This window comes from Oncorhynchus kisutch, linkage group LG5 (assembly GCF_002021735.2).
Source record: "Oncorhynchus kisutch isolate 150728-3 linkage group LG5, Okis_V2, whole genome shotgun sequence".
Lineage (NCBI taxonomy): Eukaryota > Metazoa > Chordata > Actinopteri > Salmoniformes > Salmonidae > Oncorhynchus > Oncorhynchus kisutch.
The window spans coordinates 2,683,752-2,698,464 of NC_034178.2; the positions used below are offsets into that span (position 1 = coordinate 2,683,752).

A 14,713-nucleotide genomic window follows, 5' to 3' on the forward strand; every position below is an offset into this window, starting at 1 on the left:
GTGCAGATCTAGAATCAGCTAACAGCCCTGGTGCTTACTGTAACTATGATGGTAAAAAGCCAAGCCGACTCCAAACTCTCTATCCTCCTTTTCTCCCAACAGTGCGTCCTAAATTTGAGTCCATCATGGAGGACTTGGAAATACATGTAGGAGAGACATCTCGCTTTGCTGTGGTTGTCGAGGGACAACCCGATCCTGATATTCTGTGGTACAAGGTATGATAAGAGTCAATGGATGGATATCATATCATTCACCACATAAACTTATTCTGCAGTGATTAAGCAGGTTGTTGGATGATTAACTCCGTTGTGGTTCCAGGAAAACAAACCTACTCCTCCATGATAGTTGATCAAGTGGAATTGATTGTGGTTATCTGTTCTGTGGTTCCAGGATGACACTCTGCTGTCAGAGAGCAGTCACCTCACCTTTGTGTACGATGATATGGAGTGTTCCCTGGTGGTGCTGAATGCCCTGCCTGAGGACTCAGGGGTGTACACCTGCACCGCCAAGAACCTGGCTGGGCAAGTCTCCTGCAAGGCTGAACTTACTGTCCACAAAGGTATAGTCTATATTGTCTGAAATGTATAAGGATATATACAGATATTGGAATAAGTCTGGAAAACATCTACAAGAATGATACTTTGTGCTTATATAATTGATGAATTATTGTTGATTAACACACCCTTATGGTAAGGTATTAAAGACTCTTGCTGAAAAGTGTGCTTTTTCTGCACACTGAATATTGTTAACACAGATGTCACAGTACCAAGGCTTTTCCTATTATTTGTTGTTGCCAGAAATGGCAGTTTTAGTTGGGTTGCATCTGTTTTTCCTTGTAATATCTCAGCCAAAGCTTGTTGTAATCAAGAGTTAAACAACCAAATCTGCTCCATATGGGTTGGACCACAAGGTGTCTGAGACTATTAAACCATCTGTCAGCCCACACACGCACACACACACACACACGCACGCACGCACGCACACACACACACACACACACACACACACACACACACACACACACACACACACACACACACACGCACGCATGCACGCACGCACACACGCACGCACGCACACACACACACAAACCACTCACCAACCCACATTAACCTTGCCCCCTGTACCAACCCTCTTCCTGCAGTGAGGATGGAGGTGGAGGAGCCCATGGAGGATGAGGGGTCCATTTTGAGGAAGATGCGGAGGCTGACTGATTACTATGATGTACACAAGGAGATAGGACGGTGAGTCATGGACCAGGCAATCAACAACATCATCCACTCAGCCAGGCTATCTCTTCTGTATTTAAAGGCTCTGCGAGTGGTAGCTACTATCTGTATTAAATTGCACTGCGAACGGTGGCCACAAAGGTCAGTAGGGGGAATTCCACCACACCAAACAACACCCTGACTGCATAATGATAGCAGACAGAAATAGAGGAGAGGTGAGTCACCCGTCAATAGAGAAACACATCACAAAGGCTGTTTGTTTTTCTCTGGTAGAGCTTGGCTTGACTCACCAGAAGTTGAACGATAACAAGGTGTCACGTACTGTTTAATACTCATGTCCCTTTACTTTCTCAACTAGGACTTTTGGTTTCTCAGAACTCAATCCCATTGAAATAGTTGGTCATTCTCCTAGAGTTATTGCATTGATATCATCATTGTGCGACTGTTTTCCAGTGGAGCGTTCTCCTATGTGAAGAGGGTGTCTGAGAAGAAGGGGAAGGTGGAGTACGCGGCCAAGTTCGTGTCTGCGAGGGCCAAGAGGAAGGCCTTGGCCCTGAGAGAGATGAACCTTCTGTCAGAGCTGAACCACGAGAAAATCCTCTCCTTCCATGACGCCTTTGAGAAGAAGAACATGGTTGTCATCATCACTGAGCTGTATCCTTTCACTGACTGATTCTTTGATTCATTTCAGTTGTCAGAAAATCCATAACATGATGACCTAACCGGTTCTGCACATGCGTCCGCGTTCGCCATCGTGCGCCTTCATGCGCATGTTGATTTTGTCTATCCCCACCAGACACTTTCACGACACGCAGGTTAAAATACCAACTGTGAACCAACTCTATTCATTTGGGGAGAGGTCAAAACACATTAAACATTCATTGACATTTAGTTCATTTGTTGCTAACTAATTTGTCCTGGGCGATAAACCAAAGACAGTACAGTATTCAGATAGGCTAAAACTGCTTTTCCAATAGAAATCCCTGATCACACTTGTAGGCGATGTCATGGTGACGTTGGCTAGCAAAGCTCATGTATAGAAACAGGTCATTGGGTCTCACGCCGAACTGCGACTGTGCAGGCCGTTAAATCAAAGGCATTCCTTCAATATAAAGCTGTTTTTGTCCGTTTGTCAAGGTTGGAAAAATAACATGTTCAACTCCTTAAGACATTGGCTCCAATCTAGGTTGTGTCTTTAGATTTTGAGAAGAATCTTTCACTTCTCAAACACCAAACCCCCGGTCTAGTCTGTTTGGTCTGTTTCACAAGTGTTCCCTTGAGTCTTGTGATGTAGCGCCTCTGGATTTAGAAAACATTGGTTTATTTTACCTGAAATGCTTATAGCCCTTTTTTCTGTATCTTTGTAGAATTTTGACTCATTTTGAGTCACTCAAAGTCATGTGTTCTCTACTCCAACAATTCATCCACAGATAAAGAGGAAACCTAGTTAGTTTTTACTTAGTTTTCTTTGATTCATCTCTCCTCGTTCATTCTTCTTTTTCTTCTTCTGTGGATTTTATATGGCGGTTGACATTACCACCACCAACTTGACTGGAGTGTGGACCCCGTTCATCTTTCAATCACCCATGTGGGTATATGCTTGTAAAAACCAATGAGTAGTATGGTGAGGCGGGACTTGCAGCGCGTCACGCGTCTAAAATAAAACTATTTTTGCGCCTGGATACACAGACGCTCGCGAGCAGTTTGGATGAAATGATTGAATAACATGTATGTGTACATTTATTTTGCAACACTCGCGCACGCACCGTGGGCAGTCTGGTCAGCATGGAAGAAGCCACATTACAAGAGATGAACATTTTGAATGTAACATATCCTCTGAGACAGTATTGTATTGGTTGCGACAAGGTTTTTTCCCTGTTAATCTAACATATCTCATCTATGTAATACTGTTGCATCAAAAACTAAAGCCATCAATGTACTCAATTTAGCCCAGGTTTCCACCAAAAACTAACATCGTGGTTCCTAGAATTGTTTGTTTTCAAATTATATTCATTTTTCTTTACAGCTAGATCCAAAATGGATCAAAATATGGCATTGATCCAACGTCTTTGCATAAAATCCTCTCCATGAACATACCAGAGCCAAGAGCCTTCTACCCACCTTCTTCCCACTGTGTGGATGAGAGAGAACTGCTGCATAGCATTAATCTCCATGTCCTTTCTGTTCCCCTGGAGGCATGACTGAACCGAAGCGCTACTTTCTCCTGACTCATCACAGATTGGTTTCATTACCAGGAGACGACATGTGTGGGAGTTTGGTTCATTTATTATAAAAAATGTCATTTGCCTCCCACTTGGACTATAGCGATAAGGTTATCGCCATAGACTTATATAGACATTGCATCATTATATCCGTCTCATGATGGCGCCTGTGAGAGCATGTGCAACGCCATTGAGGCCATCTCCATTTTGAAGTAGTCCACCTTCTACTACATCTATGAGTTGGTGAACAAACTGAAAGGGTGCATAGTGCCACCTGTACTGTGTTGTTTGCTCACAAGTATAATTAATTGGCTGATCCCTTCTAATGACACAAATGGAATCATGTGATCCTTCCATAACCCATAGGAAGTCCCACCCAGTTGATTACTTCAAAATGGTGAAAGTCCTCAATGGCGCTGCCCATGCTAAAATGGGATTTTGGGCACTAGAGTCCTCTATCTATCTCTATGGTTATTACACACTATACCTCTATTCTCCTTAACTGCTGTGTGAAGATGCCATGAGGAACTTCTGGACCGACTGACCAAGAAGACTACTGTCATGGAGTCCGAGGTTTGCCTTGGCCTGTTGGCCTTATGTTTGAGTGTGCTTTGGATTGCATGGAAAAATCAACCAAGAATGACTCAATAATCTTTATCTAAAAGATAGCGAAATTCAGTAAAATATATTTTTTTAATATGTTGAGCGTACAAGAATGTAGAAAACAGAAAGTAGAATGTAGAATATAGAATATAGAATGTAGAATATAGAATGTAGACTGTAGATTATAGAATGTATAATATAGAATATATACTGAACAAAAATATGAACGCAATATGTGACAATTTCAACAATTTTACTGAGTTACAGTTCATATAAGGAAATCAGTTAATCAAAATAAATAAATTAGGCCCTAATCTATGGATTTCATAGGCCCACTCACTTGGGAGCCAGGCACACCCACTGGGGATCCTGGCCCAGTCAAACAGATATAGTTTCCCCCCCACTAAATGGCTTTATTACAGACAGAAATACTCCTCAGTTTCATCAGCTGTCTGGGTGGCTGGTCTCAGACGATCACCAGGCGAAGAAGCCAGATGTGGAGGTCCTGGGCTGGCATGGTTACACTTGGTCTGCGGTTGTGAGGCCGGTTGGATGTACTGCCAAATTCTCTAAAATAACTTTGGAGGCAACTTTTTGGTAGAGAAATTAACATTCAATTCTCTGTCAAAAGCTCTGTTGGACATTCCTGCAGTCAGCATGCCAATTGCACGCTCCCTCAAAACATGAGACATCTGTGGCATTGTATGACAAAACTGCACATTTTAGAGTGGCCTTTTATTTTCCGCAGTACAAGGTGCACCTGTGTAATGATCATGCTGTTTAATCAGCTTCTTGATATGCCACACCTGTCAGGTGGATGGATTATCTTGGCAAAGGAGAAATGCTCACTAACAGGGATGGAAACACATGTGCACAACATTTGAGAGAAATATGCTTTTTGTGAGTACGGAAGATTTCTGGGATGTTTTATTTCAGCTCATGAAACATGGGACCAACACTTTACATGTTGTGTTTATATTTTTGTTCAGTGTAGAATGTAAAATACAGAATGTAGAATATAGAATACAGAATGTAGAATATAGAATGTCAAATGTGTTAAAGGAGATATTCTGTGCTGCAGATCCGGTCCAGTATTCAGCAGGTGCTTGAAGGGGTCAGCTACCTTCACCAGAAAGACATTGCTCATCTTGACATCAAGGTACATCAGATTCCCACTGTGCAAGGGACAAATACAGTACTTTAATCACAAGCTATTATACAGTGCATTCGGAAAGTATTCAGACCCCTCGACATTTTCCACATTTTGTTATATTACAGCTTTATTCTAAAATGTATTTTTAAAAATTGCCCCTCATCAATCTACACACAATACCCCATAATGATGAGGCAAAAACAGGTCTCTAGACATTTTTGAAAATGTATTAAATATTAAAAACCTTGGCAGTGATTACAGCCTTGAGTCTTCTTGGGTATGAAGCTACAAGATACAAACTTGGCACACCTGTATTTGGGGAGTTTCTCCCAGTCCTTTCTGCAGATCCTCTCAAGGTCTGTCAGGTTGGATGGGGAGGATTGATGCACAGCTACTTGCAGGTCTCTCCAGAGATGTTTGATCGGTTCAAGTCCGGTCTCTGGCTGGGCCACTCAAAGACATTCAGAGACTTATCCTATAGCCACTCCTGCGTTGTCTTGGCTGTGTGCTTAGGGTCGCTGTCCTGTTGGAAGGTGAACCTTTTCCCCAGTCTGAGGTCGTGAGCGCTCTGGAGCAGGTTTTCATCAAGGATCTCTCTGTACTTTGCTCCGTTCATCTTTGCCTCGATTCTGACTAGTCTCCCAGTAAATGCCACTGAAAAACATCCCCACAGCATGTTGCTGCCACCACCATGCTTCACCGTAGGGATGGTGCCAGGTTCCTCCAGATGTGACGCTTGGCATTCAGGCCAAACAGTTAACTCTTGGTTTCATCAGACCAGAAAATCTGTTTCTCATGGCCTGAGAGTCTTTAGGTGCCTTTTGGCAAACTTCAAGCGGGCTGTCATGTACCTTTTACTGAGGAGTGGCTTCCGTCTGGCCACTCTACCATAAAGGCCGGGTTAGTGGAGTGCTGCAGAGATGGTTGTCCTTCTGTAAGGTTTTCCCATCTCCATAGAGGAACTCTAGTGCTCTGTCAGAGTGACCATTGGGTTCTTTGTCACCTCCGTGACCAAGGCCCTTCTCCCCCGATTGCTCAGTTTGACCGGGCGGCCAGCTCTAGGAAGAGTCTTGGTGGTTTCAAAATTCTTCCATTTAAGAATGATGGAGGCCACTGTGTTCTTGGGGACCTCCCGATGCTACATACATTTTTTGGTACCCTTCCCAAGATCTGTGGCTCGACACAATCCTGTGTTGAAGCTCTACAGACAATTTCTTCGACCTCATGGCTTGGTTTTTGCTCTGACATGCACTTTCAACTGTGGGACCTTATATAGACAGAGGTGTTCCTTTCCAAATCATGTCCATTCAATTGAATTTACCACAGTTTGACTCTAATCAAGTTGTAGAAACATCTCAGGGATGATCAATGGAAATGGGATGAACCTGAGCTCAATTTCGAGTCTCATAGCAAAGGGTTTGAATAATTATGTAAATAAGGTATTTCTGATTTTTACAAATTCTAAAAGCCTTTTTTTGCTTTGTCATTATGGAGTATCGTGTGTAGATTGCTGAGGTTTTTTTTATTGAATCAATTTTAGAATAAGGCCGAAACGTAACAAATGTGGAAAAAGTCAAGGGGTCTGAATACTTTCCGAAGCCCCTGTATAACAGATACTTCTGCAATTATCAACTTACTTAATATAACAAGGAAATAATATTTCAAAGCCAAGAACACATACTACTCAGATACCAATGTTTTTTCCTCACTCAAAACATGTACACTAAAATGAATAACATTACACAAATCAAGTCATAGTTTCACATAGATCAAATAACAGAGTCTCTAATGTACATTTTATCTGTATTTTAGAATATTAGCATGAAAATCTGTAGCCAATTGGACGGAAACCTAGCTTATGTTCTTAATAATTCCCTGTTTTCATCCAACCCCCCCAGCCTGAGAACATCCTCATGGCAGGCCGACACAGTGACAAGATCCGCATCTGTGACTTTGGCAATGCCGTCAAGCTGGGGACCAATGAAGCCCACTACTGCAAATACGGCACTCCGGAATTTGTTGCTCCAGAGATTGTTAACCAAACGCCGGTCTCCAAGGCAACAGACATCTGGTGAGCACCTGGTCGGGGGAGGGGGCTGGAGACTCCTTTAATCTATTTCCTGATTAATCATGATTTTATCGCTCTCCCCCTCTCTCCTTCATCTTGCCCTCTGAAAGTCATTTGTCTCCCTCTCTCTGTTCACAGGCCTATTGGGGTTATCACTTACCTATGGTGAGTGGTTAAGGTTCTGGTTGGACTAAGAACATGATAAATGTCTCTGGTCGAGATATTCTTAGAATTCAATACACCTTTTGCATTACATTTCTGTCAATCTTGAAATGTAATTTTTTGCCACACTCTATAACCTCAGTAAGCAAAACACCAATGCATATCACCTGCATATTGTTTGCATATTGCCACAGGCTTCAATTGGCCCACTTAAAATGGATTTAACAGCAAGGAAACCGTCTCAGTAAAGACTATTAACATAACATATTTCCCTTCTAGTCTGACTGGTGTGTCTCCTTTTGCTGGGGAGAACGACAGATGCACCGTCCTCAACATCAGGAACCAAAATGTGGCTTTTGAGGAGAGTATGTTTGCTGACCTCTGTAGAGAGGCCAAGGGATTCGTCATCAAACTGCTGGTGGCTGACAGACTGTGAGTGTTATTGATGATAATGCCTTGGTATAAATTGATTGTAATGAATTCCCTTATATTAGGAATACAAACAATTTCAACACAAAATAAGAACAGAAAATAAGACCAGAAAATAAGTGTTTGGGACTTAGTGTTTTATTTGTCACCGTGTGATGTTTTACTCTCAGGAGGCCTAACGCTACAGAGAGCCTTCGCCACCCCTGGTTCAAGACTTCAATAACAGACAAGAGCATCAACACAGCGATCCTAAAGCAGGTCTTATCTCGAAGACGTTGGCAGGTAAGGCATTCATTATTTCTGTAAGTAGTACATAGTAGTACACTTCAATGAATCCCTCTAAGTACCTTCCAAATTACTCCTTTAACACGTCCCCTTTTCCCTATCTCTACCCAGCGTTCCCTCATCAGCTACAAATCCAAGATGGTGATGCGCTCCATCCCTGAGCTTCTCAACGACTCGTCCAACCACATCTCCATCGCTGTGGCCCGTCACCTCAAAGAGGGATCGCCCCCACCCTCCTCATCCTCTGACTCGGACGAAGATGTGGACGAACTCCCCTTCATCCCCATGCCTCTATCTATGGTCTTTTCCGGCTCCAGGGTCTCCCTCAACGAGATACCAGGTGACGAGGACGTCACAGGACCGCCTTCCAGGTCCAATGGGACAGTGGAAGGGGCGTGGTTAACCCGGCACAGGGAACAGCCCATAGAGGAGGTGGTGTCCAAAAAGGAGGCCAAGGAATTAGGAGGAAGCAGAGGAACGAGAAAAAGGGTAACAACCGAGGAAGATGACGGGTCTTCGGAAGAGGAGAAGACTGCAGTGAAAACGAAGAGAGTCCCCCTGAAGAAGGGCTCGAGTGTGGAGGAGGATGACACTCAGACAAAGTCCCGGAGAGCGACGATGAGGAGGGGCAGTTCAGCTGACTCGGCCCTGCTTCTCCACATTGAGCCAGAGGAGGGAGCTGTGGAGGAGAGCAAAGAAGACAACGGCAAAAAAAGCCTTAAAAAGGCAGTTTCCATGGAGCTACCAAATCGGAGCCCCAGCCCTGGGGCGGCTAAGATGAGCCAGGAGGACTATGCACTCAAACTGGAGCTGATGAGACAGAGGCTGCTGAGGGGAGGCAACAGCAAAAGCGGCCTGCGAGGTCCCCTGCTGGAGACCCTAGGAATGAACGACGAGAGGCGAACCTCGTCCCTGGACCGCAACTTGAGGAGATCCAGGGTGGGGGCGCCAGAGCGGTCGCTGGCCAGAGCAGCCTCTACCGAATGTGCAGTGGAGGACACAACCAAAATCAAAATGTTCCAGAAGAGTTCCTCTTTCAGTCAGGGAGACTCGGAGCCCATGCCCCTACACCGGCAGTTTGGAGCCCCCTTAGAGATCCCCACTAGCACATCTAGCCAGAGCACTGAGAGGAGAGACAGTGCTGAAAGGACCCAGAGCATTGAGAGGAACGCACAGGGGAAAGACCTCCAGGAGGCCACTTCCATATCAGCAATTACGGAGCAGACCAGGCTGGATTCCAGACCTTACTCTCATGTGCCCTCCTCCTCCATACAGCCCACCCCAGTCAAAGAGGACCAAGGAGCGAGGGAAGAGAAAAAGCCAGAGGAGAAGAAGAAGAGCAAGTCTGAGGAAACTTCTGAAAGAGATGAAGAAACGGAGAGAAGGACCAAAGCACAGGAGAGGGTTGATAGACACGAGTTGAAGAGGGAGATTTCCCAGGGCAGGTCTCCTACCGTGTTGGCTCCTGTGATTGTCATAGAGGAGGAGGATACTGAGGAAGATGAACAGAAAGAGAAGCAGGAGATAGAGTTAAAGAAAGAAGAGGTGAAAGCAAAAGGTTGTGATTCTCCAAGGGTTACGCCTACAGGAAAAACGTCTGTGTATGCCAACGTGATGCAAACTATTGTAGTACCATCTGGAAAACCTGACAGCAGCCGGAGATCTCAATCTACACCTAGCCCCACATTTCCTGAACACCCTGCCGTCTTCGCCAAGGTGGCCACCGAACGCCCAACAAGCCCAACCATCTCGACTAGCTCGTCTATGGTCCCAGACCGCCCCACCACCCCACGCCAACCTACCACGCCACTCAGAACAGATATCAAGGACATAGACTCGGAGGAAGTCTTTGAATCCAGGTTCAAGAAGCGTGAGTCATCCCTTACCCGTGGGCTCCGGAGACTTACCAGGACCAAATCAGAAGAGAAGTCCCCGACCCTTCCCCGTAAGACAGGCGAGGGTGAGGAGGTATACCGGCCGGGGCGTCTGGGGGCTCCGCTGGAGATGGTGCCCCAAGGATTGCAGGAGAAGTCCAAGTCCGTCCAGGACTTGAGGGAGGTGGAGAGAGACACAGGGTCCCTGGGCATCATTGGACGGTTCTCCATGCGCACCAAGAGGACCCCGTCCATAGATAAAAAGGAGGAGAAGTCAAAGGAGACTGAGCCGGCGGCCAGTAAGCGCAGGGTGTCCTGGGCCATAGGCCGCAGTAAGAGTCTGGACACGACAGAGCTGGACAATATAGAGGCTCGGAGAGAGCAGGAGGCAAGAGAACGCAAAAAGATGGAGGAGTCGTCTGTCTTCACCATGCGGCGGAAGTTCGAGAACAAAGTAGCGGGTATCTCAGCCAGTTTGAGGAGCAAGTCAGAGGAAAGGAAGGAGGAGAAAGAGGCCAAGCGACGCGTGGAGGAAGAGAAAAGTCGTAAAGATGCAGAAGAAAAGGATTTTAAGAAGGTCAGTGATTCCCCCGTCTTGGCGATGAGGAAGAAGTTTGAGAACAAGGTGGCAGGAATTTCTGGGAAACTCCGAAGCCAGTCAGAGGATAGGAAAGAGATGGAGGAAGAGAAGCCAGAGGGAAAGAAAACTCCACTGTTTTCCCATCATCGTCATTCCCAGTCCGAGGGAAGAGGTCTCAAAGAGATGGGGATCCCAGAGAATCAGCTAGCCAAACAGACAAACAAAGAATCCAAAGTGTCCAAGGAATCCATTGGGTCTGCATTAAGCCTTCATTCCGAAAAGTCAAAAAGTCAAAAGTCGCTCAGTAAGTAATATGTATCTTGATATATTAAGCTGGCTAAGATGGCATTGGCAATTTCCATCAAATATCAATCAAATGTATTTATAAAGCCCTTTTTACATCAGTCCTCTTCTGGCTGTGCAGGGTGTAGATTATACAATCTCAGAAAAAAGGTTTCCCAAAGGTTTCTTCAGCTGTCCCCATAGGAGAAGCCTTTGAAGAACCCTTTTTGGTTCCAATTAGAACTCTTTTGGGTTTCATGTAAAACCCTCTCGGGAAAGGGTTCTACCTGGAACCAAAAAGGGTTCTTCAAAGGCTTCTCCTATGGGGACAGCCGAAGAACCCTTTTAGGTTCTAGATAGCAATTTTTTTCTAAAAGTGTAAGAGTACATGACTATAAAGGCCAGATCATTCTTCAACATGTTCAAACGTTCAAAGATCACCAGCAGGATCAAATAATAATCACAGTGGTTATAGAGGATGCAACAGGTCAGCACCTCAGGAGTAAATGTCAGTTGGCTTTTCATAGCCAAGCATTCAGAGATCGAGACAGCAGGTGATGGGAGAGAGGGTAAAAATAGCAGGTCCTGGATCAGCAGCACAACCAGGTGGACTGGGGAACGGGGACAGCCAGGAGTCATCAGGCCAGGTAGTTCTGAGGCATGGTCCTAGGTCTCAGGTCCTACGGGAGGGGAGAGTGAGTGAGTGAGTGAGTGAGTGAGAGAGAGAGAGTGAGAGAGAGAGAGAGAGAGAGAGAGATGGGGGAATTAGAGAGAGCACACCTAAAATCAAAGGGCACAGATAAGATAGGAGAATTACACCAGATAGGACAGACTGACACTAGCCCCCAGGCACATAGACTATTGCAGCCTAGATCCTGGAGATATTAGCTCACCTCCTCAGGTTCCTCTGTCTCAGCTGTTTGCCATTATGTCTTGTCCTCCACAGCTCCAGAGACTGACAGGCGGTCGCGGTGGGACAGGTGGGGTCTGGGCAGGAGCAGGAAGGATAAGACCCCCTCTCAGACTGACCTCCCCTCAGCCAAAGATGAGGGGTCATCAGGCAGCCTGCAGTACTCCCGCACTTCCTCTAGTACTGTCTGCTAAATTCAGCAACCAGTTGCCTTTATGTCGAATGTGCATACAGAGTTGGAGTTTGGCAATGAAAGCTGCACACTGCTTTTACATTCTAAATTCATTCTCAGTGTTCAATAATATTACTAAGCCACACCCTTGTTTTTCCCAGACTTCCCTCCTGTGTTCCACATCAAGCTGAGGGACCACGTCTTATTGGAAGGTGACCCTGTCACTCTTAGCTGCCTCCCGGCTGGCAGCCCCCACCCACAAATCAGCTGGACTAAAGGTAAGAACTCATAGAGCTGACAGACACAACACTCTTTGCAACAGCGCTGTCTAGTAAAGCTTTACCGTAGGAGCTGCTGCTGAAACGTTGGTTGTTGCCTGTGAAGGGATGATATATTGTCATAACCCATCAAAGCTCATACTTACATGGTGCCCTGTGTGAGCACGACTTCCTAAACTTGTGTTGATGTTAGAGATTGCTCATTATTTCCATAAAGTTTCTCATCGAATACTAGATAAACACCTTTTGAAACAGGACTGTAAAATGCCACTGTAATTATTATTGTTGATGGGTTTACTTGTCCACAGATAAAAGACCACTGGAGATGGACGACAGGATGAGTCTGATCTCCTGTCCAGACGGCAGGCAGCTCGTTACGATCATGAAGACCAGCAGGATGGACGCAGGGCTCTATGAGTGTGTGGCCAGTAACCCCTTAGCCAGTGTCACCAGCTCCTGCACACTGTCCCTGGCCTGTGAGTAACATGTTATCTACAAGAAAATGTTATTATCAACGATAATCCCGTCGTTTAGATTTGTGGAGAAACAGGAAAATATATATATTTTTTAAAACCGTTATCTTCATGTGATATTCTAATATCCTGGACCTGTAAAATCTGTTGGAATTGAATTGCATCCAAAACCTTTAGTGTAAACATGACATTTACACTGAATCCAGAAAGGGGTATTTGCCCTTCATTCTAAGCAAAAACATGTATTATTCATCTTTACGATGTGATGAACCTTGAAAGGTTTAGGTAATAGGATTTGTGTTCCAGTGTGAATGCAATGCATATTAATGACATGGGCATAAATATTCATGTAGTTTACAGCTGATTAAACTAATGGCTTTTTGCCTTGAAATTACAACCTCTTTCTAATCATTCCAAGAGGAGAGTGCTGCTTATTACAAAAAGAAAGATGTGCCCCCAGGTTGGAATCCAATGTGTTAGAATCAAATAATGCTACTACAGATTCCAGATCTTAATTTGACCCAGTTTTTCACAGCAAGAAAAGAATCCTGCAGCAACAAGAAATGTGAATTATTATGTGGATTATAATTAATATTATTTCTTTGTAGGGGTTGATACATTTTTCGTTAAGGCAAATAAAGTCTGATATTTTAAAGTGGAAATTACAAACTTTAGAAGTTTTTTTTTTAGTTCCTGCAACAACAGGATGATCAAATTATGATTTGGCATCTGTTGGTTCTTGTCCAGACAGCAGGCTATAAATAACAATAATATAAAAAGTCAAATACCCATCAGCAAAGCGACAGAACTAGGTGACTCCAGACACTTGATGGCCTCTCTCTCTTATTCAGGTGTCAGACTCAATGCGCTACATTTCAGTTCGATTTTCACAGCTTCAAATTGAATTGCTCTGGGAACACTGTCTGGGTGTCTGCATTACTAATCCCGTCTGCTGATGCTATCTGTCTCCATTTGTCATCAATCTGTTGGCTGAGAGATTCCGCAGACTGCTCATCTTGTCTGAGGTCTGAGGCCTTGGCTCGATCAGTCTCAGTGGTGGGCAGCCTTCATTAAAATGCATCATCATATCAGGGTGAAAACCTATTAGTGCTGTGTATGGTTTGCGTAAAAAAAATGCTCAAACCCATCTCTCTGTCCTCTGTGGTTTCTCCTCTTTCAATTGGATATCTCCATCCTTCCACTCTGTGACACCCCACCCCATCCAAACTCTCCCCATCCCCAAACCTCCCCATCTGTGACACCCTAACCCATCAAAATATGTGACAACTCAAACTTTCCCCTCCACCATACCCAACATCTCCCTCTAACTTCCTATTGCTCCTAACCCTTCATCTCCCCTCCACCCCACTTTAATTTCCCCTCTACCCCAACTTCATCTCCCCTACGCCCTACCGTCATCTCCCCTACACCCCACCTTCATCTCCCCTCCCCTCCCCTCCACCCCACCTTCATCTCCTCTCTACCCCTCCTTAATCTCCCCTCTACCTCTCCTTCATCTCCCCTCTACCCCTCCTTTTTCCTCCTCTCTACCCCTCCTTCATCTCCCCTCTACCCCTCCTTCATCTCCCCTCTACCCTCCTTCATCTCCCCTCTACCCTCCTTCATCCTTCCCTCCACCCCACCCTCCTCCCCTCTGTCACTCCCTCCAGGTGTCCCCAAAAGGCCAGGCACCCCGGAGGTTCCCCAGACGTACAACAACACAGCCCTGGTGCTATGGAAACCACCTGACACCAAGCCCCCCTGTAGCTACTCTCTGGAGAGGAAGACAGAAGGTGGGTTGACATTCATCTCCTAGCCTGGAGTTCAAACTGATGTCACGATTGACACTGCGAATATCAATTTGGATTCCAGGCTAGTCATCTCCATGAACTCAAGCAAATATTAATGTTTGATTTATTTTACAGCCCATTTCACCCAAATGTATTACCCTTATTGACGGTTGGGTAGGAAACACCTTTGGCTGTCACTTTAA

General features: G+C 45.1%; 1 protein-coding gene across 5 annotated transcripts in view; it reads left to right on the plus strand.

Moving 5' to 3' along the window:
* The window catches only part of LOC109881614 (striated muscle preferentially expressed protein kinase), a 57,222-nt gene that overhangs the window by 37,132 nt on the left and 5,377 nt on the right, over positions 1–14,713 (plus strand). For all 5 annotated transcript variants that reach the window (XM_031824022.1, XM_031824023.1, XM_031824024.1 and 2 more), the window contains 15 exons: positions 103–215; positions 391–559; positions 1,145–1,244; positions 1,683–1,883; positions 3,967–4,024; positions 5,136–5,213; positions 7,106–7,278; positions 7,414–7,440; positions 7,717–7,869; positions 8,037–8,148; positions 8,263–10,909; positions 11,834–11,977; positions 12,131–12,247; positions 12,556–12,723; positions 14,391–14,513. In XM_031824022.1, coding sequence (XP_031679882.1) covers positions 103–215; positions 391–559; positions 1,145–1,244; positions 1,683–1,883; positions 3,967–4,024; positions 5,136–5,213; positions 7,106–7,278; positions 7,414–7,440; positions 7,717–7,869; positions 8,037–8,148; positions 8,263–10,909; positions 11,834–11,977; positions 12,131–12,247; positions 12,556–12,723; positions 14,391–14,513 — 4,383 coding nt within the window. The remainder of the gene's footprint in view (positions 1–102; positions 216–390; positions 560–1,144; positions 1,245–1,682; positions 1,884–3,966; positions 4,025–5,135; positions 5,214–7,105; positions 7,279–7,413; positions 7,441–7,716; positions 7,870–8,036; positions 8,149–8,262; positions 10,910–11,833; positions 11,978–12,130; positions 12,248–12,555; positions 12,724–14,390; positions 14,514–14,713) is intronic.